Here is a 25,841-nt window from a genome sequence, read left to right as displayed (position 1 = left end):
CCGTGAGAAGGGTGCAGAGTGACAAGGGGAGGGGCTCACTTCCTGCTAGAAGGGGGACGAGGGGCAGGAACCAGAAGAAGGCCCGAGGTGGGGGGGGCGAGGAGCTGGGGGGGGGCGAGGGTGGAGGGCGAGGAGCTGGGGCTGGGCAGAGTGGCAGGGGCCAGTGGCATCCAGGGGCCCTCCAAGGTCAGGTGCTGGGGAGTCAGACCCAGGTGACTGAAGTCTGAGAGGAGTGAAGACCAACCGGCAGCCTTCCCCCCTTCCTCCTGCCTGTCACTCTATCCTGAGGTCTCCTCCGGGCTTCTGAAGTCCCCCCACGAGGCACTTTCTTCTCCCGGCCGGGCAGCTGACACTTGAAAGAACGGTCCCAGCCGGTGCGCCAGATGGGGCCACTGTGGTCACCTCCTTGGGCTCATGCCTGCTTCTCAGCAGGCCAGGTCGCACCTGCTTGATCCTGGTGGAGAGGCCTTCGGAGGCACGGAGCCAGCCCGGGTAGCAGATCAGTACAGGGAGTCGTCCCCTGGGGCTGGAAGGATCAGATCCGTTCAGGCGCACCACGGCCAGCTCCGGGGGCGCCAGTCCTGCCTTCCTCTCCCTTCGGTCCCCTCCCGCGAGATCTCAGCGTGAGCAAGGTCTTTCTAGGCAGAGCTGATCTGTAGCTGGACCTGCTGCACGGGGAGGGAGGGAGTTCCTGGGGGCTGGGAGGATTGAAGCAGGGGCGGGAAATTCTGCTGTTCTGCTGCAAAGATTCTGTCACTTGATTCTAAGATTCTAAAGACTCCTATTCTTTCTGTTTTAACCAATGTTTGACCATCTGATACATTGACACGGTTCAAAATTAAAAAGGAACTACAAAGTATGCAATGTAAATCTCCCTGCTATCTTCCCAGAGATATTTTAAGTGCGTGCAAATATACATGCACATTTCCTATTCGCCTCCTTTCCCAAGTACTAGCCTGCTCCCTCTTCTGCACCTTGGCAAAACCAGGGCTCCTTGCCCTTCGTGCACTGAGAGCGTCGCCATCGGCGTCCCCCCCTCGCCCCGGCCCCACCCGCTCATCCCTGGTCCCCGTGGCTGATGGGGCTCCCTGACATCCCCGCGTGCTCATTTCGTTGCCAGCACAGCGTGGCGGCGGGCTGGGCGGGGAAGTGTGCAGTAAAGAGCGTCACTTTCACTCGTTCTTGCCACGTAGCCTCCTTGACCAGTGCCACCGATCCACGCCCCACAGTCTGGGCATAAGTAACGCCCTCGCCAGAAAGCGGTCACCGATTTCTTGACTTTGGCCAATCCGACGGGGGAAGATGCCGCTAGTTTAAGGCACATTTCCCTCTCGATGAGTTCGACTCGGAGTTCGACTCACCGTCTTCCACGTGCTGGAGTCCTTTACATTTTCTTTTTTGTAAACGGTCTCGTCCTCTTTTTTTGTCCTTTTTGCAATGGGATTTGCTTTTTGCTTATTAATGTGCAGGAGTGCTTTAGAGATTCGGAAAATTAGCCCTTTGGCTGATGAGCTGCAAATAATTCTTCCTAATTCATCTCTCAACTGGGCTTGTATTTTTGCCATAAGAACTTTTTTATTCCTCAGGGTGTGAATGTGTCAACTCTTTGATGTCTCCCGGGGTTTGTGTCAGACTTAGAAAAGTCTTTCCCAGAAAAAATCTCTCTGCCGTTATCACTTGGTAACTGTAGGTTTTTACTTTTTTTTTTTTTTTTAACATTTACCTTTTTTGTCTTTCTAGAATTTATGTGGGGGCATAGTGTGATCTTTGTTCTTTTTTAGATGGCTTCCCAGGTCCCGACTCTCTGTTCAGTAATCCATTCCTTCCCTCTAATTTGAGATGACACTTTTTATATTAGACTAATTTTTTTAGTGTATTTAGATCTGGGGGCGCCTGGGTGGCTCAGTCAGCTAAGCACCTGACTCTTGATCTTGGCTCAGGTCTTGGTCTCAGGGTCGTGAGTTCAGGCCCCACAATGGGCTCCACGCTGGGCAAGGAGCCTACTTAAAAAAAAAAAAAAAAAAAGATCTGTTTCTGAGCTTTTTACTTCCTTCCAGTTATCTCTCTGATCTCATGCCAGTGTTGTACTGCTTTACCTACAACAGTTTGAGGTTTTAATCAGTATCTTTATTTTGAGAGTCTCTGGTTCCCCGGGGTCATGAGTAGGGCGGGCCACAGGACAGAGGCGCCCAGGATGGTGCGGAGAGGGAGCCATTTGGGGCGGGCAGGGTACTGTGAGCAAATCTGGGTGTCCACTTGGGGACCTTCCCCCTTCCTCCCCGGTCCTCCCAAAGGTTCTGTTTCCCAGAAACAGGAGCCAAGTCCAGGGGCCCAGAAGGTAAGAAGGTCGAAGTGTGCTTGGGGCTTTCCAGTAAGCAGGAGGCCCTTTCCCTGAGGTGCCCCCCTTCTCACCCCACCCACCACTCCAGAGTCGGCTCGGCCCACTGCTGTGAGGGGCTTGGATCACAGATCCCGCCTCCTCAGGCTGTTCCCCGTCCTGGCACTGGTCAGACCCCACTGCCCCCATCTGTGGCCTCGCCTGACTCCTCTGCGCACAGCGGCAGCAGCCCCCAGCCCGGGGCCTGCCTGGAGGAGGCATCCGCTAGTGACCTGAGCTGCGGCCCAGGGAGGAGGATGGGGCACCGCACACCCCACCACCAGTTACCGAGTGAGCTGGGGCCGGTTCTGTGCTTCTGCCCCCAGCGAGGCCCCCGCAGCGCCTCTGGGTGCCATCCCACCACGTTCCCTCCAGCAGCACTCCCTGGGGATTCGGATTTCCCCACACACAACCAGCTCGGGCTCCCCGGTGCTTCCTGGTGTCTGGCCCCGTCCGTCCAGCTGCAGCTCAGGAAGGCACACTCGTGCCAGGCGCGGCTCATTGCGGTCGCCGTGGCCATCGTGTCCTCGGCACTGTCCACACGGCATGTCGTTTACTGCTGGTCATAGTCGCGTTCATTCGGGATTCTGGCCGCTTTTTCAAACTCTACCACTAACATCCAGGAGGCGTTTACTACCTGGGTGCCAACCACCGTGCTTACTAGCACGCCACCTCTCTCCCCCTCGGCCCCACACCCCTTTCAGGCGGACACTCACTCTTCCCGTTGCGCAGCCCAGCAGACTAGCCTCTCCCATAGGGCCGCAGAGCTGGGGTCTGACGGAAGGGTGGGACGCCTGGGGCCCCGCACCCTGGCCAACCATGGGCCATGTGGACTGCAGAGCCCCGCAGAGCCCCGCATGCAGCCGCCCCGTGAGGCCGCCGCGCGGCCCCTCCGCAAGGCTGGCTTGCAGCCCCTCGCTGCACGGACGGGCTGCCTGTGCCCTCCATCCCTCCCGCTGTCCCCGCAAGCCACAGCCACCTGTGCAGAACACCCAAGACCACTTTCACAGGAGCAGAACGGGCCGTCGCCGGGCCTTCTGGGTGGGCTCTATCCTTTCCGGTCAGATTTGAGCAACAGTGGTCATGCTGGGCATCGGTGCTGTTATTGTGGCTTCAGGAGACGGGGTGGGGGGACCCCACAGACACTGAACGCCGCAGTAACACTGCTGAGAGCCATGGTTGCCACGACAGCAACGGCAAGACTCGGAGAGAATAACAATTTCAACTGCATTAGGATTATGGGAAATTGGTGTTATTGCACGTCTTTCCACTAGCAGTTAAACGTAGTAAGACTGTCAGAAGCAACCCTTCAGAGACCTTTGCTGTGCCCAGGGCCTGCCTGGAGGGGGCAGCGGCGGGAGGGGGGGCAGGGAGCCCGTGTGTGGAGGGGGGATTCTCAGGGACAGGGACGGCGAGCACACTCCTTGGCCCCCCTCCACTGCCGGGTGACGTCCCAGAAAGAGCAGGACCTCTGAGACAGGCAGGAGGGAGCTTGCTTCGGGATCTGCGCCCCCCAGAGCTGCAGGGCAAGCAAGCCCTTCTGCTGAGCCGTTTCCCGGCGTGTCAAATCAAGCTGATCATGTCCTCACCTGGGACGTTTGAAGAATAAACACGAGGAAAGCCGAACATCTCTCCCCTGCCCCGGGCACACGGGCCCTCTGTCTACCCGTGTCTCTCCCCTTCTCGTGTCCCCCCCACCAGTCTATTACAGCCCATGAAGGCCCCCACCATCTCAGCCTTATTACTGCCTCGTATTACGGGAACACTCTTTTCCAGGCTGATGGGCTGGAATGACAAACCTCCAAAGGAAAACTTGATCCCAGGCAAGAACGAATCTTCCCTGCCTGGCAGGGAACGAAGGGGGACCGAGCGCTTGCTGCCCTCACCACCCGAGCCCGTTCAGCTGGGGGGGGGGGGGCTCGCAGAAGGCTGCTGCCTCTAGAAAAGGCACCGCAGGAAGAGAAGGGGGGCAGTGGGGAGACAGCTTGCAGCAGCAGCGGGGCAGGGCGTGGTGGCCTTGACTGGCCCCTTACGGAGGGGGGCGGTTGGGGGGAGAGGTGTGACCTGAGCATTAAGGTGCCAGGCTTGGCAGTGAGGGGAAGGTGGCTGGAGTGGGGGAGGCGTTGAGGTGGGGGGCTGGGGGCTGAGTAGTCAGAAACCAGGCTTCACTTAGTTTTGGGGGAGCACCTTGCATCGCATCTACCCCGAAGCTGTCTGTCCTGTAGAGGTTCTATCTCGTCTCCCTGGGAGTCACGCTCCTTGCTTTCTCCAGGAGGCAGCTCAGTAGGAACCCCCCCCACACACACACACAGTAGAAGCTGGAAGCTCGGAGGGGGGTGCTGGGAGCAGGCCTGGGTAGCGGGACGGTGGGGCAGAACCCCCGCTCGCTTCTGCTTGCTTCAACCTTGGGGGCTACCCGCTCTTGCAGGGGACCTGGCTCCGCAGCCTTCTGCCCCCGTGGCCTGGACAAGGCACCCTTCACCCCAAGGGCTGCTGGCAGGGCTAGGAGAGGCCTTTAACGTGACCAGGTGGGCCCGGGAGAGGTCCCCACTGGCCGAGTGTCTTCCTTCCTCACGCCCTCGGTGGGGCTGAACCCTGGGCCACCTCCCCCGGCTTCCTCCCACCTTCTCTCCAGCCTCCTTTCTATTCTCTTGAGGTCCGCCTGCCTCCTCCTGCCTCTGTCCCTCACTGTCCCTTTCCAGCCATCTCTGGCTCTCTTTCAGTCGTGCCTCTTTCCCGCTTCCCCACCTCCCAGCTTCGTGCGTCTCTCCTGCACTCTCCATTCCTCCCTGTGTCCGTCTGTCAGCCTCTCCCGCTGCCTCTGCCCCCCTCTCTCTGACATAGCGGGGACACTCGGGCTGTCTGGGCACACCCGCTCTGACCCTCTGTCTGCTGACTCTTCCCCTTCCAGATAGGGCTGGTGGTCATCCTGGTGTCCACGGTGGTGGCCATGTCGGCCGTGGCCCAGCTGTGGGAGGACGAGTGGGAGGTGCTGCTGATCTCCCTGCAGGTGAGTGGTGGGGTACGTGGGGTGCTGGGCAGCTGCCTCCGCAGCACCTTCCAGACCAGGCAGGCTTTTTGTCGCTCACGTCTCTCCAAAGGCCCAGAGGGGGCAGAGAGCGGTCTAGGTCACTTAGCCAGTCAGAGCCGGGTGGGGGGCTACAGCTCGGGGTTTCTGCACCCCAAGTTTCCTCCATGGAAAAATGGAGACAGAGTTGCCTGCTCCATGGGTAGAGACAGGCTGTCAGGATGTTGGTGACCAGAGGGTGTGGGCGTGGCTGGGAGCCAATGGTCCCTCTCGCCCCTTCCCACACACAAGGGCACAGCACCATTCCTGCACGTGGGGGCCCTGGCCGCCATCACCGCACTCTCCTGGATCGTAGCGGGACAGTTCGCCCGGGCTGAGCGGTCCTGTAAGTACCCAAACCGGCTTGTCCTGCCCTCACTTGGACCTCACCTAGATGGCCTGGGGATAAGGTGTCGCTCTCAGCATGGGGGTTCCACTGAGGGCTGCAGCCCCGGTCAGCCCTGCATGTTTCCTCCTCTGTGCACCTGTCTGTGTGGGAGTTTGAAGTCAAGCTCACCTTCCCAGCGAGAATGGGGGCTGCCCGTGGTGCAGAGTCCCCGCAGAGCATCTGGGTCCTGACAGGTGGAGGGAAGAGAGGTCCAGCACCCCCCCACCCCCAACCTGCCAAGGGTTCATGGGTGGGCATCTGGGAGCCACAGGGCTCACCAGGCAGCCTCACTCATGGCCCATGTCTGCAGCCTCCCAGATGGCCATTCTCTGTACCTTCTTCGCCATGGTGTTTGCCTTCTACCTGGCGCCTCTCACCATCTCCTCTCCCTGCATCATGGACAAAAAGGACCTGGGCCCCAAGCCAGCCCTCATCGGCCACCGCGGCGCCCCCATGGTGAGTGCCACCTGAGGGTCCTAACAGCAGGGTGGGGTGGAGCTGCCATTCTGGGAGAGACAGGCCAAGACCTATCTCCTTGTAGAGAGGACCTTGTAGGGAAAGAGATATAATAAGCATAGTGTAGTAATAGCAATAATCTTTAGCCATTTTGGAGGGTATCTGGGAAGAACTTGTGGAAACACTGGGGAGCTTAGATGGGACTGAATCCTGAAGTGTCCTGAAGGCATCTTGCTAAAAAGATTTAACTTTTATCCTGAGGGCCCTAGAAAGATGCAGGAGGGCTTCAGGCCGGGACCAGACCCGGCCAGTTGTGGGTTGGGAAGGCCCAGGAGAGAGAGGTGCCAGGTGTGGGGCGAACAGCAGGGCCCTGGGATGCAAGAGGCAGCAGAAGCACCTTCCAGACTGTGGGGGGCGGAGGGGACTGGTGCGGCTCAGAGCCCACTGCTAAAGGGAAGGTAGCTGAATGGGGTTGAACTGGAGAGGAAGAAGTCAAAGTCAGAGTCCTGTGACCCCACAGGAGACCTTCCACTTGAGAAGATGGCTTCAGAGCCATGCTCCCTCGGCCTTTTGGCGGCTGTGGGAGCCTGGACCAATCCCTGTCTGCTCTGTGCTGGTTTTCTCATGTTGTGTCCTGGGCTAATGAGTGTCTGCGCCGGTGGGCCATGTGAAGCAGGACTTAGCACGTGTGAAGTGCCCAGATATGAGCCTGGTGCACAGAAAGTAAGAGGTAGACATTCCTGCTTTGGGGCAGGCCCTCTCCCTTCTCTGGACCAGGGGTTCCTTCTCCAAGAACCCCTTGAACTTGTGGTCCTTAGCAGAGGCAGTACCACTTCCTACCTCCAGGGGGCGCTCGAGGACGTCGTGAGAGCTTTTTCTTGGTTTTTGCAGTGATTAAGAGTGCCATGATGGCATTGAATTTCAGGGTAGTCAAGGTGGCCTCACAAAGTAACTTGTAAAAGGAGGTGTTGAGTCTGATGGGGCTGTGAATCATCGTTAGGTTCTTCCCACTCCCTGTGCCCATTTTCTAGATAAGATTCAGACACCTGTGCCCAAGCTGGACCCTGGTGCCCTCCCAACATACCCTTTGCTGGTCCCAGCACCTCCTGGAGGAAACCAACTGGAAAGGCCACGGCTTTGGAGTCTGGAATCTGGATTTGGGGTCCAGTTTTACCCAATGTTGCCTGTGTGTCTCGGGGGGTCACCAGTCCCCTCTGAGCCTTATGCCGCAAACTCTCATGAGTATAACTTAGAAATACAGCCTCCGCAGGTGGGTGGGGCCCAAGATGACAGCACCTCGTCCGTCCAGGACCCAGATTACCCACCCCGCCTGCCCTGGAGGCCAGGGGACAAACTCGTGCGCTGAAGGGGTGGTGCTAAGCCAAGGGTGGCCCCAGCATGGATCATTTTTTAGTAGGAAAAATTTCGATTATTCATAGAAGTTGCAAGAATGGTATAAGGAATCCTAGAACGAAGAATAGTATAATGACTCCAAGACCACCTTCAACATTTGTCAGTATTCTTGCCGTTCTTGTTTCATCTGTCTCCTTTTCTTTTCTGCTGCAATATTTTATTTTTAAGATTTTTAAAAAAGATTAATTTATTTTAGAGAGAGAGCACAAGGAAGAGGGACAGAGGGAGAGAGAATCCCAAACAGACACGGCACTGAATGTGGAGCCAGATGCGGGGGTCGATCCCACAACCCCAAGATCACGACCTGAGCTGAAACCAAGAGTCAGATGCTCAACTGACTGCACCACCCAGGCACTCCTATTTTAAGATTTTCTTAAAAGTTTATTTATTTAAGCAATCTCTACACCCAACATTAGGTTCAAACTCTGGACCCGAGATCAAGAACTGCATGCCCGGGGCACCTGGGCAGCTCAGTCGGTTGAGCACCGGACTCTCGGTTTTGGCTCAGGTCATGATCTCATGCGTCGCGGGATCAAGCCCCAGGCTGGGCTACCCTCTACCCTCGGCATGGAGTCTGCTTGGGGTTCTCTCCCTCTCTCTCTCTCCCTCTGTTCCTCCCCCACAATGCTCTGGTGCACGCATTCTCTCTCTCTCTCTCTCAAAAATAAATAAAATCTTAAAAAAAAAAAAAAGCTGCATGCTCCATAGACTGAGGCAGCCAGGCACCCCTCTGCTGTGGTATTTTAAAGCAAATCCCAGACGTCCAGACATCATATCGTTTTGCCCACACATATTTCAGGATATATCTCTAATCCATAAGACTTTTTTTGTTCTAATATAATGACATCTACAATGCTGCTGTTACACCCAACCAAATTAATAATTTTTTAATATTATCTAATGTTGAATCCATGTTTAGTCTTCCTTTGTTATCTCAAAGATACCTTTTTATAGTTGAGTTGTTAAAAATCAGGATCCGAACGGGGTCCACTTGGTGCATCTGGCTGACATGTCTTCCAAGCATCTTTCGGTATATAGCAGTCCCCCTCCCTTTTTCCCATATGCTGTTTATTTGTCAAAGAAACTGAGTCATTTGTCCTGCAGAATGTCCCACGTTGTGCATCTGGCTGATTGCGTCCTCGAGGTGGCTGCTGAGGGGCTGGCCCGCGTGTCTGGCACAGCCCCCGGGTGTCACGGTGGCTGCACGTGTATCGGTGTCCACACCTGCGTGTATCACGGCCTCTGGAGCCACACATGTGTGTGCGACAAGCCCAAGTGCACACTGCTGTCTCGGAGACGGTGTCCGTGTGCCCTTGGGGATATGGCTCCTATATGGGTGCACCTGTGTGTGTGTGTGTGTGCTCTTTAACGTTTGGTCAGACTAACGCCAGCGCTGGAACTCTGAACCACAGTGGCCTGCCCTTGTGACAGCCGTCCCTCCCATACACACTCAGAATGCCACTTGGGCTTAGGCCTGAGGCAGGTAGGGATTAAGAATTCGCCCTGAGATCCTCTGTGCTTCCTGGAGCCCTCCTGGGGTCCCCAGGCTGGCCAGGGAGGGCTAGGTTTCCATGGCTCTTTCTCCAAGAGGCCAGCACCTACCCCAGGGAGACCTGCGTTTATAAAGCCTCTGCCCTTCCCCATCACTTTTCGGCTCCCCAAGGGTCTTTGTAGCCCCTGCTGTGCTCCTTTGTGTCTCCCCACAGTCTACGTTCTGCAGCCTCAGCCCACAAGGGAGCTGTGGCACCTCTTAGGTGGTCACCTGTGAGAGGCCTGGCCACAGGACATGTAGAGGCGAGACAGGCAGGAACCCCACTGAGTCTTCGCCTGTCTCTAATCCCTCTGTGGCCCTGTCCTGCCTCTGGGTGGGGCCTCACACCGCCCACCTGACTGGGAGAAGGGAGCCACGTCCCCCAAAGCACTCTGCCCCAGGGCAAGGGGAAGAAAGGAACTCAGTTATAGAGACTGCTGCTGTCTCTTATCTCACCTATGAGCTTGATACCACTAGCCTGTTCATAGCTAGAGAAGCCAGGGTGCAGAGGAGGTGAGCGGGACATGGGAATCGTTTCTTCTCAGCCCCACAGCCCTTGCCGTGCCAGGCTGCCTCCCAGAGGAAGGGGATGTGTGGGAGCGGCATGGCCAGAGGGAGAGACGATGGGCACGAGTGTGAGGGAATGAGATCAGCCATAGGAATCCCTCGCAGCCCATCCCTTCACTGCCAGACCTCCCTTCCTCTTCCAGCCCACACTGCGCTGAGTCCTAGCCCAACCCTTGGTGTGGTGGTGACCCCCAGTGGTGGCAGAGGGTATGACAGAGTCTTCAGACCAGAGAGCAAGGGAGGGAGACTTGGAACTCTGACTCTCCCAACTGGAAGGACCCAGTGAATTTGGAAAACACTGAATATGCAGCCCCCAAAGGGAAAATGGGGAAATGGAGTTTCATGGGAGAAAAAGATGCTCTGATGGTCACAGAGCTAGTTTATGGCAGGGCCAAGACTAGAAGCAGGACCTGATGTGTATGCGATAGGATTAATAGTTACTTATTAAGCACTTCCTGCGTATCAGGCAACATGTTGGGGGCTTTTAATCCATGTAACAGTCTAGGGGATGGTCTCATGTCTGTATAGATGAGAAAACTGGGCTCCCTGTGGAAACTCTGCCATCCTGCATACCTTCTCCTCTCCCTCGGGGATCTCACCCAGACCCAGGGTATAACGAGCTTGCAGCCCCAGCCCAAGACTGCCACAAGGCAGAGGACTGTATAAAAGCCCTCGCTTTTATATACATCAACGCTAACCACCCCTGCCTCCCCACCCCCTCCCCAAAAAAACCTGTAAGGCAGGCATGATTAACAGATGAGGAAACCGAGCCTCAGGGGAGCTGTGTGGGTGCCCAGGGTCCCAAAGCTACTGCCTGGAAGAGTGGGAACTAGAACCAGGCCTACTGCAGCCTCCCAACACGGAAGGTTCTACACTGGCTGGGGAGGTATACATCAGCTAAATCTTGGCTCTCCCCTCCTGCCCAGCTGGCCCCAGAGCACACGCTGATGTCCTTCCGGAAGGCCCTGGAACAGAAGCTGTATGGGCTACAGGCTGATGTCACCATCAGGTAGGTGTGGGGGTTGGGAGGACCACGACACCCCTCACCCCTGCCACATCCACATCCGGGACTCTGCTGGAGGAACCCTGGGTCCCAGAGCCTCAGACATGGGAGGGCCAAAGCTTGGATTATCCACTGCAGGGCCCACACCCTGTCTGTGCCAAATGCCAGGCTATAAAATAGGGAAATGACTAGATGCTCTTGGTTCAAGCAGGGGTGGGGGAGCGGGACCTGGAGGCCTGCCACAGCTCCAGGTGAAGGAAAGACTAGATCTACATGGCTCAGCAAGACGGGGCTCGAACACGGATAAGTGAAATACGCACACTGCAGAGCGACAGAGTCACTGTGATGTCAATTATCTTTTAATTCGAAGGCCACATAAAATGATTTCTGTGTTCTCAACATGTAGATTTTAAAAGTATCTATTCGTACCAATCTCACAACAGATTACCTCTGAGAAGGGGAAAGAGGCGGGGCCGTGACGTCTGTTTACACAGGCGGTGTAGTGCGTGAATACGGGCACCACGCATGGGAGGTTCCAAGTGTAGACATCACTGTTAGATAACCCATCATTCCCAGGGTAGCTATCACAGAACCGTGTGTTCGTCACTTTCTAGCAGATGGTGGTAAAATGCCTTGAGGAAGGGGCACATGGGCCCCTTAACGTTTCACATGATACCACATGGGCTACTGGCAGCCCCAGTGGGGTAGACCAGGATGGTGGTAAGGGGAATGTGTCCAAGGGGCCTGCATTTGTCCTGTCCTATTATGGCGTCACATGAACTGGGTTCTAAGGTTCTACCACTTCCTGGGTTAGTGGGCTTGAGCTAGGTACTTCCCTCTCCCAGCCTCAGTTTCCCCATTATCAAATGAAGCAGCACCTATCTGCTATGGTTGCTAACAGGCCCAGCCCTCCCTCTTCAGCAGTCCCTACCCCCTCTCACCCTCACAGAGAGCCAGGCGGAGTCCCCCTTTGTCCTCCCCGTGCACACAGGGAGCCTGCGGCCCAGAGAGGAGCAAAGCCTGCTTGGGTCCCATGGGGGTGGGTGTAAGTGGGTGGGAAGGAGTGTATGGGTGTTGGGGGCGGGATCCTTGGCAGGCAGGTGAGGGACCTGGGTGGACAGTGACTTGGGGGTCCCACTTTCCCGCAGCCTGGATGGCGTGCCCTTCCTCATGCATGACAACACCCTGCGGCGAACCACCAACGTGGAGGAGGAGTTCCCGGAGCTGGCCCGCAGGCCCGCCTCCATGCTGAACTGGACCGCCCTGCAGAGGCTCAACGCCGGCCGGTGGTTTCTGAAGGTCTGGCTGCACCCGTCCCAGCCCGAGGCACGGCAAACACAGGCAGGGACCGCACGGAGTGAGACGGGGTGGCCAGCAGCTCAGAGGGCCCCCAGTCCCCTAGCATCAGTGACCCACAGCCACTAGTGGCTAGCGGCCACTTAGTGGCCTGCACCGGCTCCTGCCACTGGAGCCGGATGTTGCGGCCGCCACTGCTTATTCTGGCTCTGTTCTCCCCATCGGGAGGAGGTGACGGTGATGATAATAGTGAACAGGTAAAAACTGAACTCTGTCAAGCTCTAGACGGACATCGATTCCTGGTCTGAAATGCTACTAAAGGAGAAATGTGCTGGAGTCTGGGAGAAGTTCCAAGCAAATGACCTTCAGGAAACGGGTGGCATGGGGAAGTTGGGGTTGGGGTCCCCGAGACTGCCCACGGGGCCGCAGCCGTCAGTCGGCCTGCCCCGCACACCAGCGGGCGCTGGCAGCTGGGGGCTCTGGGCTCGGTGGCTGGTGAGGTAGCCGTGCGTACCCTCTCGCTACAGACGGATCCCTTCTGGACGGCCAGCTCCTTGTCGCCCTCCGACCGCAGGGAAGCGCAGAACCAGTCCATCTGCAGCCTGGCAGAGCTCCTGGAGCTGGCCAAGGGCAACGCCACGCTGCTGCTCAACCTGCGGGACCCGCCTCGGGAGCACCCATACCGCGGCAGCTTCCTCAACGTCACGCTCGAGGCCCTGCTGCGCTCCGGCTTCCCCCAGCACCAGGTGAGGGCCCGCCTGCCGGTCCAGAGCCGGCCCCCAGCACGGACGCGCCACACCTGCCTGTGGGGACCTCAGCCTCCGCACGCGGAGGGAGGCGGTGGCGTGACCCTCGCCTTCCTGACGGCAGCGTCATCCTGGGGGCGAGAGGGAAACAAGAAAGTCCTTTAAAATGGACAGAGGGCGGCAGCAGGTTCTCTGAACGCTGCTATTTCCGCACCCTTGTGGTGTAATACTTGGAGATCAGAGAAATTCGAAACCACTTGACGGCAGCACACGGGACCGGTGGCCAGCTACGGAGTAACGTGGGTTATCAGTCTTGTGACGGGAGAGCGATTTCATAGCCTTGGCCGGACCACGTTGTCCCCTGTCGGTGATTATCACACGCAGGCCTGTGTGCCCTGTCCCATCGCTTTTAACCCTTCCAGGGGCTTTGGGGAGCTAGACATGTAACCCCAGGTGACCGAAGAGAAATCTGAGGCTGCCCCCTCCTGCCCGCAGGTCATGTGGCTGCCTAACCGGCAGAGGCCCTTCGTGCGCAAGGTGGCTCCTGGCTTCCAGCAGACGTCGGGCTCCAAGGAGGCGGCCGCCAGCCTGCGGAGAGGCCACATCCAGAGGCTGAACCTGCGTTACACTCAGCTGTCCCGCCAGGAGCTCAGGTGCCCGGCCCGGCTCACGCGGGGGCCGGACGCGCTGGCTCGGGGGTCAAAGAGTAGAGGCTGAGAGCACCGGGCAGATGTGGGTTTCGTCTGAGCTTGGTCCTCTGGGATGGAGAGTCCTTTCTCCAGGGACCGTTGGAGGAGAGCAGTTTCTAAAGGGGGACATGCTCCAGACGCGTCCCAGCTGGGCCCGAGGCCCCACTCCGAGGGCTGACAGCCTCTGTCCGCCTGCCCCGCAGGGACTACGCGTCCTGGAACCTGAGCGTGAACCTCTACACGGTCAACACGCCGTGGCTCTTCTCCCTGCTGTGGTGCGCAGGGGTCCCCTCTGTCACCTCCGACAACTCCCACGCCCTGTCCCAGGTGCCTTCCCCCCTCTGGATCATGGTGAGTTGGGGAATTATTGGGGGGCAGACGGTACCTGGGGGTGTGCAGAGAGAGCCTTGGCACAGGGTGGGGGGCAGGCTCCACGCTCGGGACTCTGTGAGGTCTCAAGGGTGGGGAGCAGTGCCTGAGGCGGCTTTTCGTGGCCTCTGGGGTCTGCATGAAGGTGCTGGGGGGTGGGAAGAACCTGGGCCGGCCCAAGTGAGAAACATCACTTAAGGGCCCCAGAGGAGTAAAGTACTACTTGGGGTTTGTGTTTTGGGGGTTATGTTTTGTTTTAAAGAAGGGGAAGGCCTTAGAAAAAGAGTAACAACAGAGCAAGGATAGGGGACATTAAATGCTGTTCTGAGAATAGAGCAAATAAAACCAGTTTTTACCTGGCTGATCACGGACCTGCTGGCCGGCCTGAGCTCCAGTCCCAGCTCTGCTACTTGGGGCTCGGGGCACCCTTGAGCACCCCGCTGAGGATGTGACAGCCAGTCCAGGGGTCTTGTTATGGCTGCAACAGTGTCAGGGTCACTGAATCGGATCTAGGTTTTGGATGGTGTGTCCGGCCACCTGCCCACTGTCCTTGCACAGCTGCAAGGGCTGTGCTTGGAACAAGGTGAAGTGACCTACTGACCAGCAGCAGCAGCAATGAGCACACTCGAATTTTCGGGTCACAGGAGCTGACCGACAGACAGCAAGGACTCCTGGCGCAGCCCTGTCCCTCCTCCAGTTTCCCTGAGGTCCAGGGCCCCGGAGGCCTGGCCACACTGGAGGCTTTGTCCTCCCTGGCCCCTGGAGGGAGAGCCCTTGCGCTCCACACCCTACGGTGACACGCGTACTTTTACACCCACACAGCTGCTGTACGCCTCTCCACACACACCCCTGCATACCTGCTCGTGGATTACACCTTCACATTCAGCTGTGTGCCTTCCATTTACTCACCTTCTGCTCGGAGCCCGCTTAGCACACAAACCCTCCCTCCAGGCTTATTAACACACGCCACCTCTACCCTGACTGCCCCATCTTTTATCCTACACACACAGGCCCACAGTGCTGAGCCTCTACTCCTATAACATACAGTGTCAAGGCCCCGAGCCCCGAAGCCCCCTCTAGGTCGTCCCTAGCCCTTCCCTGATGGTGACGTGGGGTCCTCCTGCCCACGGACCCTCAGTCTGCAGCTCCGATATGGACCGGCCATGACTGAAAACTGGCCACGGGCCATCTGTCCACAGCCCCCAAACGAGTACTGTCTCATGTGGGTCACCGCGGACCTGATCTCCTTCACACTCATCACTGGCATCTTCGTGCTACAGAAGTGAGTAGGCTCTGACCCCCTTGCGCGCCCCACAAGCCCAGCCCCTGCCCCAGCCAGTCGAACCTCCTCCTGAGCCCTGGGCCAGGAGAAGCCCTGACGAGGCAGCCTGTTCAGGGTAGAAGGACTGCCCGGCAGGCCCCCCAGCCCATCGTCCTCAGCCAGAGCTCAGTGGCTTCTGGAACGAGCACCCAGCCGGGAGCCCAGAGCCAGGCTCTGCCATGACTTGCTGTGTGGACTCTGGCGGGTTTGGGCTCCTCTCCGGCTTGTGCCCTCACCCGTTCCCCAAGGCCTGGGCTGTCACCAACACTCGGCACTCGGGTGTGCCATGCTGGAGCCCTCCTACCTGTCAGGGTAGCAGCTGGGACGGCGGTGCAGTGGGGAAGTGGGGTTGGTCCGGGGGAGGGTTTAGGGCCAGCTAGGGGCCCCGATGCAGCCACAAACAACGGGCTGTTTGATTCCTGACTGACATTCTCTCTCTGTCACTCACCGCTCTGATCCGGCGCATGTCCCTCCTCTCTCTCCCCACCCCCCTCTCTGCTGCACTCTGGCATCTCACAGCTATCACTTGATCAGGTAATTCTGGTGTGGTCTTCCTCTCCTGTTCCTCTTTCTCCCTCTTCCTCGCCATCGCTTTCTCCAGTTCCATCCGAAAACCTGCCGTGCACCACGCCTGTGCCTGGGTCAGGGTCCCTCGCGGGTCACCCTCCCAGACACCTCCCCTCGCCTGATGCCCCCTGCTGCCCCCGCTCTCCTTCTCTCCCCATCTCGCCATGTGTGCGCCCCGCCCTCTGGTCCTCCTCGCTGTTTCTGTGGACGGAAGCCCGTGCTTCCTCGCAGGTTGCTGACCTGGCCTCTCAGCACCAAAGCGGCTCCCTCTGGGAAGGGACTGTGCCTGGCCACCCCTCCCAAGGCCGGCACTCGCAGGGGCCTTCACCACTGCCCCGTGCAACCCCACCAAGTTCTGTCTCTCCCTTCCCATCTCTTGGTGTCTCCTCCTGGCCTCTGCCTCTCAAATCGCTGCTTATCTTTCTGTGTGGCTCTCATGTCTCTCACTCTTCGTTTCTGACTCCCACCTACCCCTCCGGCCTTACACAGCCTCCCTGCTTTCCCCTGGGGGAACCCCACAGGGGTTGAGCTTCCTGTCCTAGATGTACCTGGCTGCACACACCCTGGCCTGACTCCTTCCTCTTGGGTTTACTGTGAATTTCCAGCATGAGTCCCAAGTCCTGTGGACCCAAGCCCCACCTTGGGCCCTTCTGTTTAGACAGCTTCACAAACTGCTCCCTGGCAGAGGGACGGAGCCCAGCGAAGGGACATGTACCGGTCCTTCCTTCATCCTCTCCATCAGCAGACGCCTCCATGCGCTGCTGCTGGGCTAGGCCCCCAGCAAGGAGCCAGGCCTTCACCCTCGGAGCTCCAGGGTGCTGAGGGGCAGCTGAGGTGGCAGCTGAGGTGGCCCAGATACTGGGATGGACACGCCAGGCCCGTGACATGGTCTCCCTGGGGGTCAGGAGAGGACTGACAGAGGAGGGGACCCTGAGGGAGACCATTCCCTGCAGGCCCCCTCCCTCCACTCCTACACTCAACAAATGCTCTGGGCACCTGCCCCACAGCAGGCACTGAGGTTGGTGCCAGGGACACTGTGACAAATCAGAGACCCAGTCGCTGTCCTCGAGCGCATGTAGGGCAGCCAACCCAGCCAGAGCACAGGCTGCCTTCCCCTCTGCTTCTTGCTTTCCCCTGTCTGCTTTTTTCATCCACCCACCTGCCTGTCCATCCGTCTGTCCATTTCTGCTGTGCTGACGCCATCTGGAAACAACTGATTTCTCATGGTGTCTGGGCTCCCCGCCCCCCACCCCAGCAGGGCTCAGTGCCTGGGGGGTTGGGTTCTTGTTTCCAAGCTGACCCCTGCTTTTCTCGGTGGGAGTGGGGGTGGGGTCCAGTGAATCCGTCTAGTTCGTAGGAAAAGTGTTAAGTTCGGAGACCAGGGACTTGAGGCTGGGTGAGGGGACTGCAGTAGCAAACACTGCCCTGGGCTGGGCACAGGACCCCAGGTCCCCAGCTCTGCTGGCCCTTGACCGCCCTGGACAGCCCCACCTCTTGCTCAGCCGTTTCCCTTTGTTCCCTGCCTCCCCACAAGCAAAGAGGCCACTCTTCCAGGGCTGTGGGAGCAGAGCAGCCTCTGGCCTGCCCACGTCACTCTGACACCCTTGCCTCTGACCCTTCGAAGACAAGGCCCCCACAGGCTCCCCCGCCCTCCCTCCCCTCTTTCACTTCCCCTCTGGGCTCTCCCCACTGGTTTCACTCAGCCTCGCCCCAATGTGGGAGCTGGAGGATACAACAGCTGGGACTCCCTGAGATTGGGGTGTACCCCACAGTGGGTGTCAGAGTCATGCCTAAGCTCCCCCCCAATTTGTCCCATTCAGAGTCCTGTGCAACTGTGGGCACCTGAAACACAACTCGCCAACCCCAAACAAACCATCTCCGGGGCAGAGGGACCTGAGCTCAGATTCCGGGGACAAGAGGGAGGCCGGAGAGCCTGGCTGAGAGTCAGGAGGCTCCGATTCAAGCCCTAGCTCTGCCTTTGTCTGGGCCTCTGCTTCCCCATCTGTAGTCAGACAAGAGTCCTGCTGGTCCCTCAGGCCAAATCCAGACAGGCTCTGGGACTGGGCAGGATCCCTGCTCCAAGGAAGGGTGGGAAAGGACCTGTGCCCGTGGGCCATCTCTGCAGGTGGCGCCTGGGTGGCATTCGGAGCTACAACCCCGAGCAGATCATGCTGAGTGCTGCGGTGCACCGGACCAGCCGGGATGTCAGCATCATGAAGGAGAAGCTCATCTTCTCAGGTGGGCAGCGCTGCAAGTTGAGGCAGGCCGTGGGCTCAGTTATCTCTACCCTCACGTGCACGCGAGGGTGTGTACACGCATCTGCAAGCAACGCATACAGGCAGGGACACAGCACGGACATACATCTACCCACCCAGTTTCACATGCGCCCTCCACATGCTGTCATCAACAAGGCTCACCTCCCTTTGCCTAGTTTATACACCATAAATATAGATCTTTCACTCCTGCTGGCTGCCAGCCCCTGTTGGCATTCCCAGTCTGATGGAGGAGGCCGCTGTATAAACAAACGCATAGACAACCCGGTGCCGCTAGAGCTCTAGCAGGCGTGCTGAGCCAGAGTGGGGTGCAGAGAAGAGTGGTCAGCAGTGAGGGTCCTGGGGCCCACTTTGCAAGGTGACCTAGCTGGAATGGGAAAGATGCATAGGAGGGGCCTGGGTGATGGGTTTGAGGTGAGGGCTGACCAAGCAGAGGAAAGGAAGGGAATTCAGGCAGGGAGAGCAGGTGTTCAGATAGTGAGGGGGCATGGCTTACTGGGGTACCAAGAACTATCCGTCATTCCATATGGCATGAGGGGTGGCCTTGCGCTCGCTCACCCCAGGATGGCACTAGGGAGGCACTCGGGCCTCGAGTGTATGGTCAGGAACTTGGGCTTCACTTTGAAAACAGGGTAGGGTCATGGGCAGACTTGTCCTTGTTACAGTAGGGCTGTAACAAGCACCACAAACCGGGTCGCTTAAACAACAGAAATTTCTTGTCTCAGTTCTGGAGGCTAGAGGTCCCAAATCAAGGTATTAGCAGGGTTGGTTTATTCTGAGGGCCATGGGAGAAGGATCTGGTCAGGCAGGCCTCTCTCCTTGACCTGCAGATGGCCATCTTTGTGTTGACGTGGCATTCTCCCAGTTAGCATCTCCAGTCCAAATTTCCCCTCTTTATAAGGACACCGGGCATATTGGACTAGGGCTCACCTTAATGACTTCGTCTTAACCAATTAACATCCGCAACAACCTTATTCTCAAAGTCACATTCTGCAAGTACTGGAGGTTAGGACTTCAACCTATGAATTTGGGGGACAGCACAATTCCATCTATAACAAGTGTGGACGGTGACGAGAGGGGGAAGCTGGAGGCAAAGAAACCAGTAACTCAGGGGAGAGACTGGATATGGGAACACAGAGGAGAGGAGAGATTTGAGGGACATCTAGGAGCCAGATGGGCTGGGGTTCAAATCCCAGCTCTATCCCCAACTAGATATGTGACCCAGAGCACATCGGGGTCAGACTCCTCGCGTGCAAAAGGGACTGGCCCCCTTCACAGGGTGCTTGAGGGCTAGCCCCACGCCTGGCCCGGAGGGACGCTCGGTGAGCACTGTCTGAATGAACAAGACCCCCGTGGGGGTGACTGGTTTGGGGGCTGGTTCTCAGGATTCTGTGAACAGCCACTCATTCATTCTCTCCTTTATTTAACTCGTCGCTTCAACAGCTGAACGCCAGGCACTGTTTTAGGTGCTTAGGACTCAGAGATTCTTGCCTGTGGGGCCCTCGCATTCCTCCTGCCTTGGCTCAAAGGGAGCCTTCCCTGAGCGCCGGGGCTGGGTTGGAGCGCCTCCCCTGGTGCCCGCAGCCCTTGAGCCACACTGGGGAGCTCCTGGAAGGAGGGGCCAATCGAAGGCACCTGGGGTGCCCAGGCTCCTACAGCCTGGCCCAGAGAAGTCAGAAGAGGCAGGGAGAATGAATGGAAAGAAAGAGGGCAGCCCCTAGGCCCGGCAGGTTCTGCGCCTCCAGGCCCCCACCTCTCCTTCAGTGCCAAATGCCATTCATCGAGCACCTTCTGAGTACGGACTCTGAGGAGCCAGCCACAGTCCTCACCCCAACCTGCCCACTCCAGGTTGGAAAGTCCTTTCCAGAGACCCTCAGCCTCACCAAGGCACCCCGAGTCCCCTCGGGGTGGGCTCAGCTCCACTCAGCAGACCTTTTCTGAGCCTCTGGTGTACGTCCAGTGCTGTGCCAGAGAGTGGGACACAGATGCCCGGACCTCACCCCTGTGCTTGAAGTACTCCAGCTGGTGGGGGCCACAGATAGTGACAGAACAGGAGGTGATGGGGCGGGGGGAAGCAGGGGCTAGGGTGGCCACGAGGAGTCCCCATCCCAGCTTGGGGGGCTGGGAGGTGCAAGGTCAGGGGAGGCTTTTAGGAGTCGGTAATAACAGAGATAAGAAAAATGGAGCCAGATTTTAAGGAAAGGAAGTGTTGATAGGGTGGTCACTCCCAGGAGAGGGGCCAGTGTGTACAAAGGCCCTGAGTACAGTAAACGCATGGGCACCAAGATTAGGAGGGTGCAGATGGTTTTCTGTGGCTGGAAGGTGGAATTCCAGGGGAGAGTAGACTGAGGTGCGGCCAGAGTGTTTGCAGAGTCCAAGGAGGGCCTTGAATGCCAACCTCAACAGCAAACCTGAACCCAGTGATTTCATCAGCCTCTAAGTGCCTGACCAGGACTTGCCGCTGGCTACCCTTCCCGCTGCGTCTGCCAGCCGTCCGCATTGACCCCTCTTCTCCCCACTCACACTCTGCCTCCCTCTGGCCCCACAGAGATCAGCGATGGCATGGAGGTCTCCGATGAGCTCTCTGTATGTTCAGACAACAGTTATGACACGTACGCCAACAACGCTCCCACCCCTATGGATAACCGAGGCGGTGGCCGCCGCACCAGGACTCTCGCAGACCGGAGCGGGCGCTAGCTGAAGACTGGTCTGGCCCAGCCTGTGCCCGATGTGGAGGCCAGGGAACCCGAGAGAGCTGGCAGAAGCATGTCTGGACTGGGAGTGCGCTGGGAGCTGGCTCCACAGCCACCTTGTTGGCTCCAGCCCTCTGTCAGCATGGCCTCCCTTGAAGGGGGCTCCCCTCTCTCCTGAGGCCCACTTAGGTCAGAACTCCAGCCTCGCAGATGCCCCTGCAGGCCTGGGGCTCCTTCTGGAAAGTTTGGGGCCCAGGGCCTGGTCTTCCTCTGGAGGCCTTCCCTTATATCCTGATCTGGAAGCTTTGCTGAGTCACTGGGCTATGCCATGCCCCCTGTGGCAGCCAAGAATGTGGATGTCCACGTGTGCCCGTGTGTGTCCATCCTCCTGTCTATTCTCAGAGGCAACCGACTTCTCTGCGTGTCTCCTGCCTTGAGGGCCTGGGCTGGGCCTCTGCCCCCAGCAGCTCTGTTCTTCATGTCAGTCTCAAAAGCACAAGGATTTTCAGCCCAGGAGGAAAGCCTGCTGCAGTGGTGGAGACACTCCTCTCCGACCGGCCTCCTACCACCACTGGCCCTGCCCCAGGAGCAGCTGGAGGTGCCGGAAGAGCAGGCTTAAGGCTGCTTCTACCCCTTACCTAAGTGTCCAGCAGGCCTGCAGGGCAGAGTGGTGCAGAGGCCCGGCAGATCCACAGACTGATACAACCTCAGGTTTCCACATCAGTGGCCACAGCACAGTGGCCACGTGGGAAGAGTGTTCTAGGCAAGGCCAAGGGGGGGGCATATGGCCAAGGAGGCCTACGGCAGAGTGAGCCTGAGGGCCTTGGCCAATACGATTAAAGCTGCCATCTTGACGTGTGTTGTCTCTGAATGGTCTGTGGGAGGGTAGGGAGAGAGTTTGCTGGGTTTGGGATTCAATTTTGGGCCAATGATTTGAGGAGGAAGCATTCTCAGAAATGAATGGAAGAGCGCAGGGTGCTTGGGCCCCTACCCAGCATCACCAGGACACTGGGACTTCCTTAACAGCCCTAGGGTTGGGGACCAGTACCCCCATATTGTGGTGGGGGGAGGTGGTCCTGGAGTGGTAAGATGACATCCAAAGCTACACAGCTTAGAACGGACAAAGCCAGAAGCCCGGCCAAGCTCTGACCCCGGAGTGTATGCATGCCTCCATAACCAGCCAGAGTGGCAAGGCCGATGGGGAGGCCGCCTGGGTCTGATGCAGGGCTGGGTGGCGGAACTGGCAGGTCCCCTCACAGCCATATGGAGGCTTTCTGAGGTTTTTCCTAGGAGCCAAGGGATATATCTCTTCTACAAACAGGGGTCTTCTGGATAGAATTCTTGGGGACTGAGCAACTCTGGCACCTTCTTGGAGGAAAGGAAAAGAAACCCCTCTCAAATACTGGAATCCAGACTGGGCCCCCCACATTAACCTTCTGGACTGCCCTCTGGGAACTGAGGGGATTCACCCTCCTTTCCTCCTACTGAACATCTCTCAAGTGCATCCCTTCCTGGGGCAGAGGTCAACTCCCACCTCTCCCTGGGCATGAAGTGTAAGGGAAATCCTGAATGGCCGGATCAGCGATGGGGCACACTGCTCTACCCAAAATGCCCCAGTAACCTCTCCAGCCTCTGGCAGACCCATCCAGGAAAGTGGATTTGACCTTTCATTGCAGCCTTTCCCTGTCCCATCAGTGGCCGAGGCCAGAATATTCCAGGCTCGTGGCCACACCTGGGCAATGTGAGACATCCCAGAGCCTTCAGAGCAGGCAGAGGGGGCTGGGAGTTCTGAGTGGGACAGCTAGTTAGCATGCCACTCTCACCAGGGCCCTAGACCGTACCCACCAGTCTAGCTGCCTCCCCTCACCCCAAACAATGGAGGGAGGATGGAGGCCATCCCCTAGCTGGGCAGGCAGGGAGCCAGTCCTCTCTCCACCCTCAGCGGAGCTTGCAACCTGTGGTCAGTGCTGGCTCCTGTCCCTTGACCTGAAGAGTTACTGAGAACCCCGCCTTCCTGATGCCATCCCCACATTCTCCCCTTGTCTGTGGAGGACAGACAGACTGCCCTGTTCATAGGAAAACCAGAGACAGGGCCCCTTCCCTTCCCACTTCTTCCCTCCTTCCGTGGACCTCAGGGGTGCCGCCCCCGCCCTCCACCTGCTCCAGGGCCTTCCTTCCCAAGTACAGAAATAAAGGGGCCCAAACCTTTCCTGTCCTTTGACAGCAACACACACTCCTTTTTTAGGGAGAAGAGACATATACCATCCCCTGGCGTGGGGTACACGAAACAGAACCTGCCCCCAGACCTCAGGACACACACTTGGCCAGCATCACAGTGACCCCATCACAGCTCCTTCCACAAACTCAGCCTGCCCGAGCTGGCCAGGCCACGTTCCTGCAGCGCCCAGGCCTCATGGACTCCACACGGCACATGGCTTTCACTGCCAAACCTCTGAGTGTCACAGCAGCCCAATAAGATGAGGCAGGGCAGGAACTGCGAGCCTGGGTTCTGCCAAGACAGAGAGCGGGGCCAAGGGATGGGCAGTGATCTGTCTAGGGCTGCATGCCGAGTCGTGGCGGTTCCGGGACAAGACCCCAAGTGCCTGGGCCTATCTGGGCTCTTGTCAAAGCAACCTCCTCCCAACAACTGTCCTATTCTGTGAAAGCAAATCTCCTCACTGGCCTCTCAAATACCAGGCCTTGTGGCCCTTGTGGAGGCAGCAAATGATCTGGGACCAGCCTGTGGCGTGGTCTCCTCTGGCTCCAGGAGGCCAGGCCGGCCCAAGCTGCCTCCTCTCATCTACCCCAACCAGGCCTGCTCAGTACCAGCAAGGCCCACCTCACTGAGTCCCCTCCAATGTGGGTCCGTTGCTGAAAACCACCTCAACTCATACCATGCCACCGGCGTAGGACACGCACGGGCCACAAGACACAGCCCCCTGTCCTGCACAGACAGACCCACGTCACACACAGGATCACATAGACACAAAGAGGGACACACTAGGCAGTCAACCAGACACATGAAGTCCTACGATGACAATGTCTGCTGTCAAACAGGAACACAGATAGGCTGAGTCACACAGAGGCAGGAGGGAATCCGAGACCCCTAAGCTATGCAGCCACAGTGTTAGTCACACCCACCACGTCCCTGTGTGCTCCCACACTCACATACGGGTACCCTGGAACACCTGTACCCTCACAGCCACCCGGATACACCCCGGCTCCTTAGGGCAGTCCCCCCACACACCTTCACGTCCATGCATTTACTCAGGGGCGCAGCCAGTGCCAGATCACCCCCAATCCAGGTACAAGGATCCCCGAGATGCACGCACAGTCAATGCCACGCTTACTCGCGCCTCCTTCCTTCCTTCCCTCCCAGGGCTGGTCCAAGAATGGAACAAAAGCCCAACGTCCCCTCCTCCCCTTCTCCCCCTCTCCTCTCCCCTCCCCCCTGGCGTCCAGCCCCTTTGTCCTCCTGCAGCTGAGCCGGAGCTCGAGTCCAGGCAGAGCGGCAAGGACACTGGAGCCCGGACGGCCAGGGGTGCAGCAGCAGGACAGACAGCAGTGGTCACTATGAGAGCAGCAGCTGCAGAGCACCCGGGTGAGGCCATGGCCAGGTAAGTGTCAGGTACATCCGGGGACTTAGCCCCTCAACCAGCAGGGCTATGTGGTGTCTTACAAGGCTGAGTGTGTGTGTGTGTGTGAGTGCGTGTGTGTGAGTGAGGGTATGAACAAGAAACAGGGGGGCATGTCAACTTCTAGGGGCTAGACCCCTTAGTATGCATCAGAACTCTTGGCTGGAGGCACCTAGATTCTTCGCTAGGACGGGAGAACGTCCAGTAGAGCCCTCCCTGGGAATCCCTACCATCCACGTCGCAACTGGGTCTTCTGGCCCCCAGACTGGGAATTCCCAGGGTGGAAACGGAGTCTGATATCCCAGTGTGACCACAGTGCCTGGCACAGGAGACAGCAGTAGAAAGAATGAAAAAGTACTGGTGCACTTCCCAGGAGGAGACCCTCTCTCCGCCCCCAGGCAGCCCCTTGTGCTGCAGGGAGAGGTCCCTCCTTACCCTGAAGAGACCTGCCCTCCTGGATCTCAGCTCAGGGATCTGCTTGCTAAGAAAGCAGCCAGCAGAGAATGGAATGGGGACAGCACGCTCCGATGACCTCTCTCACCTCCCTCTGCTGGTCCTGGGCTGCTCCTTAGGACATGCCCTGACCCTGGCAGGTGTGGCCGAGCAGCTAGGCATGCAGAGTCTGGAGCCAGGTGGGTTCAGGGCCCAGCCCCTCTACTTGGGCATAGTTAGCCTCCTGGGACCCTGCCCACCAGGGAGCTCATTTCTGTAACCCTGACATGGGGATCCACCACCCAGGATGACCGGGGCGTGAGCAGTGAAAGCCAGACTAACAATGGGCAAGATCTGACCTCCAGGGCAAAGCAGTCTCAGAGGAGGCAGAGCACGTGGGATCAGGAGCATGGAGGGAGAGGCAAGAGGTAGAGGGCAGAGTTGTGCTCCCCTGGAGTAAGTTGCCACATACAGAAGTGAGCTCCCTGTCCCTGGAGGTATGCAAGCAGAGACTGTGTGTTTATAATGCCAAATCACAACCAGCCCAGTACTGCCCCCTAGTCTGTAGAGTGCCTTCACAAACACCCTTCCTTTGATTCTCAGCACAACCTCCGAAGGGCGGGTTTCCTGTGTGCTTCTTTCCTTAGGACAAACTGAAAGAAGGGCGGGGGCATCTAAAGAAAGGCTCAGGGTTGTGAGGATCAAATGCAATTCCGTACATAAAAGCAGCCAGCGCACTGGTGTGCTCCTTCCTCTTGTGTTAGCTGAGGCTGTGCTATGTTCCTAGCATTTTCATATTCCACTTCGTAAGCACAATGTCACAATCCTACGAGGTGGGCATTAGGATCCCATTTCAGAAGAGGAGCCTGAAGGGGAGTGACTTGCACAGCTCCTGCAGTGAGTCAATGACAGAGGCAGGTTTAGAACCCGGATCAGTCCTTAGAGCCAGTTGTTTCCATCTCCCCACAGCACTTCCTTGAGAACACGGGGAGAACATACTAGAGAGAGGGCTAACTAA

At 57.9% G+C, this 25,841-nt stretch overlaps 1 protein-coding gene across 3 annotated transcripts in view; it reads left to right on the top strand.

The window, feature by feature from the left end:
• The window catches only part of GDPD5 (glycerophosphodiester phosphodiesterase domain containing 5), an 84,353-nt gene extending 62,743 nt beyond the window's left edge, over positions 1 to 21,610 (top strand). For 2 of the 3 annotated variants that reach the window (XM_040630853.1, XM_040630855.1), the window contains 11 exons: positions 5,289 to 5,387; positions 5,697 to 5,790; positions 6,143 to 6,288; positions 10,726 to 10,808; positions 11,951 to 12,101; positions 12,626 to 12,844; positions 13,340 to 13,497; positions 13,737 to 13,884; positions 15,102 to 15,184; positions 17,916 to 18,028; positions 20,612 to 21,610. In XM_040630853.1, coding sequence (XP_040486787.1) covers positions 5,289 to 5,387; positions 5,697 to 5,790; positions 6,143 to 6,288; positions 10,726 to 10,808; positions 11,951 to 12,101; positions 12,626 to 12,844; positions 13,340 to 13,497; positions 13,737 to 13,884; positions 15,102 to 15,184; positions 17,916 to 18,028; positions 20,612 to 20,760 — 1,443 coding nt within the window. In that variant the 3' untranslated portion in view covers positions 20,761 to 21,610. The remainder of the gene's footprint in view (positions 1 to 5,288; positions 5,388 to 5,696; positions 5,791 to 6,142; positions 6,289 to 10,725; positions 10,809 to 11,950; positions 12,102 to 12,625; positions 12,845 to 13,339; positions 13,498 to 13,736; positions 13,885 to 15,101; positions 15,185 to 17,915; positions 18,029 to 20,611) is intronic. The other variant, XM_040630854.1, reaches the window with a different exon arrangement.
• The last annotated feature ends 4,231 nt before the right edge of the window (positions 21,611 to 25,841 follow it).

This window comes from Ursus maritimus, unplaced genomic scaffold (genome assembly GCF_017311325.1).
Source record: "Ursus maritimus isolate PB19 unplaced genomic scaffold, ASM1731132v1 scaffold_16, whole genome shotgun sequence".
In the NCBI taxonomy this organism is placed as follows: domain Eukaryota; kingdom Metazoa; phylum Chordata; class Mammalia; order Carnivora; family Ursidae; genus Ursus; species Ursus maritimus.
Note: the sequence above shows the minus strand (reverse complement) of the source record. Positions and strands in the feature narration are given on the sequence as shown.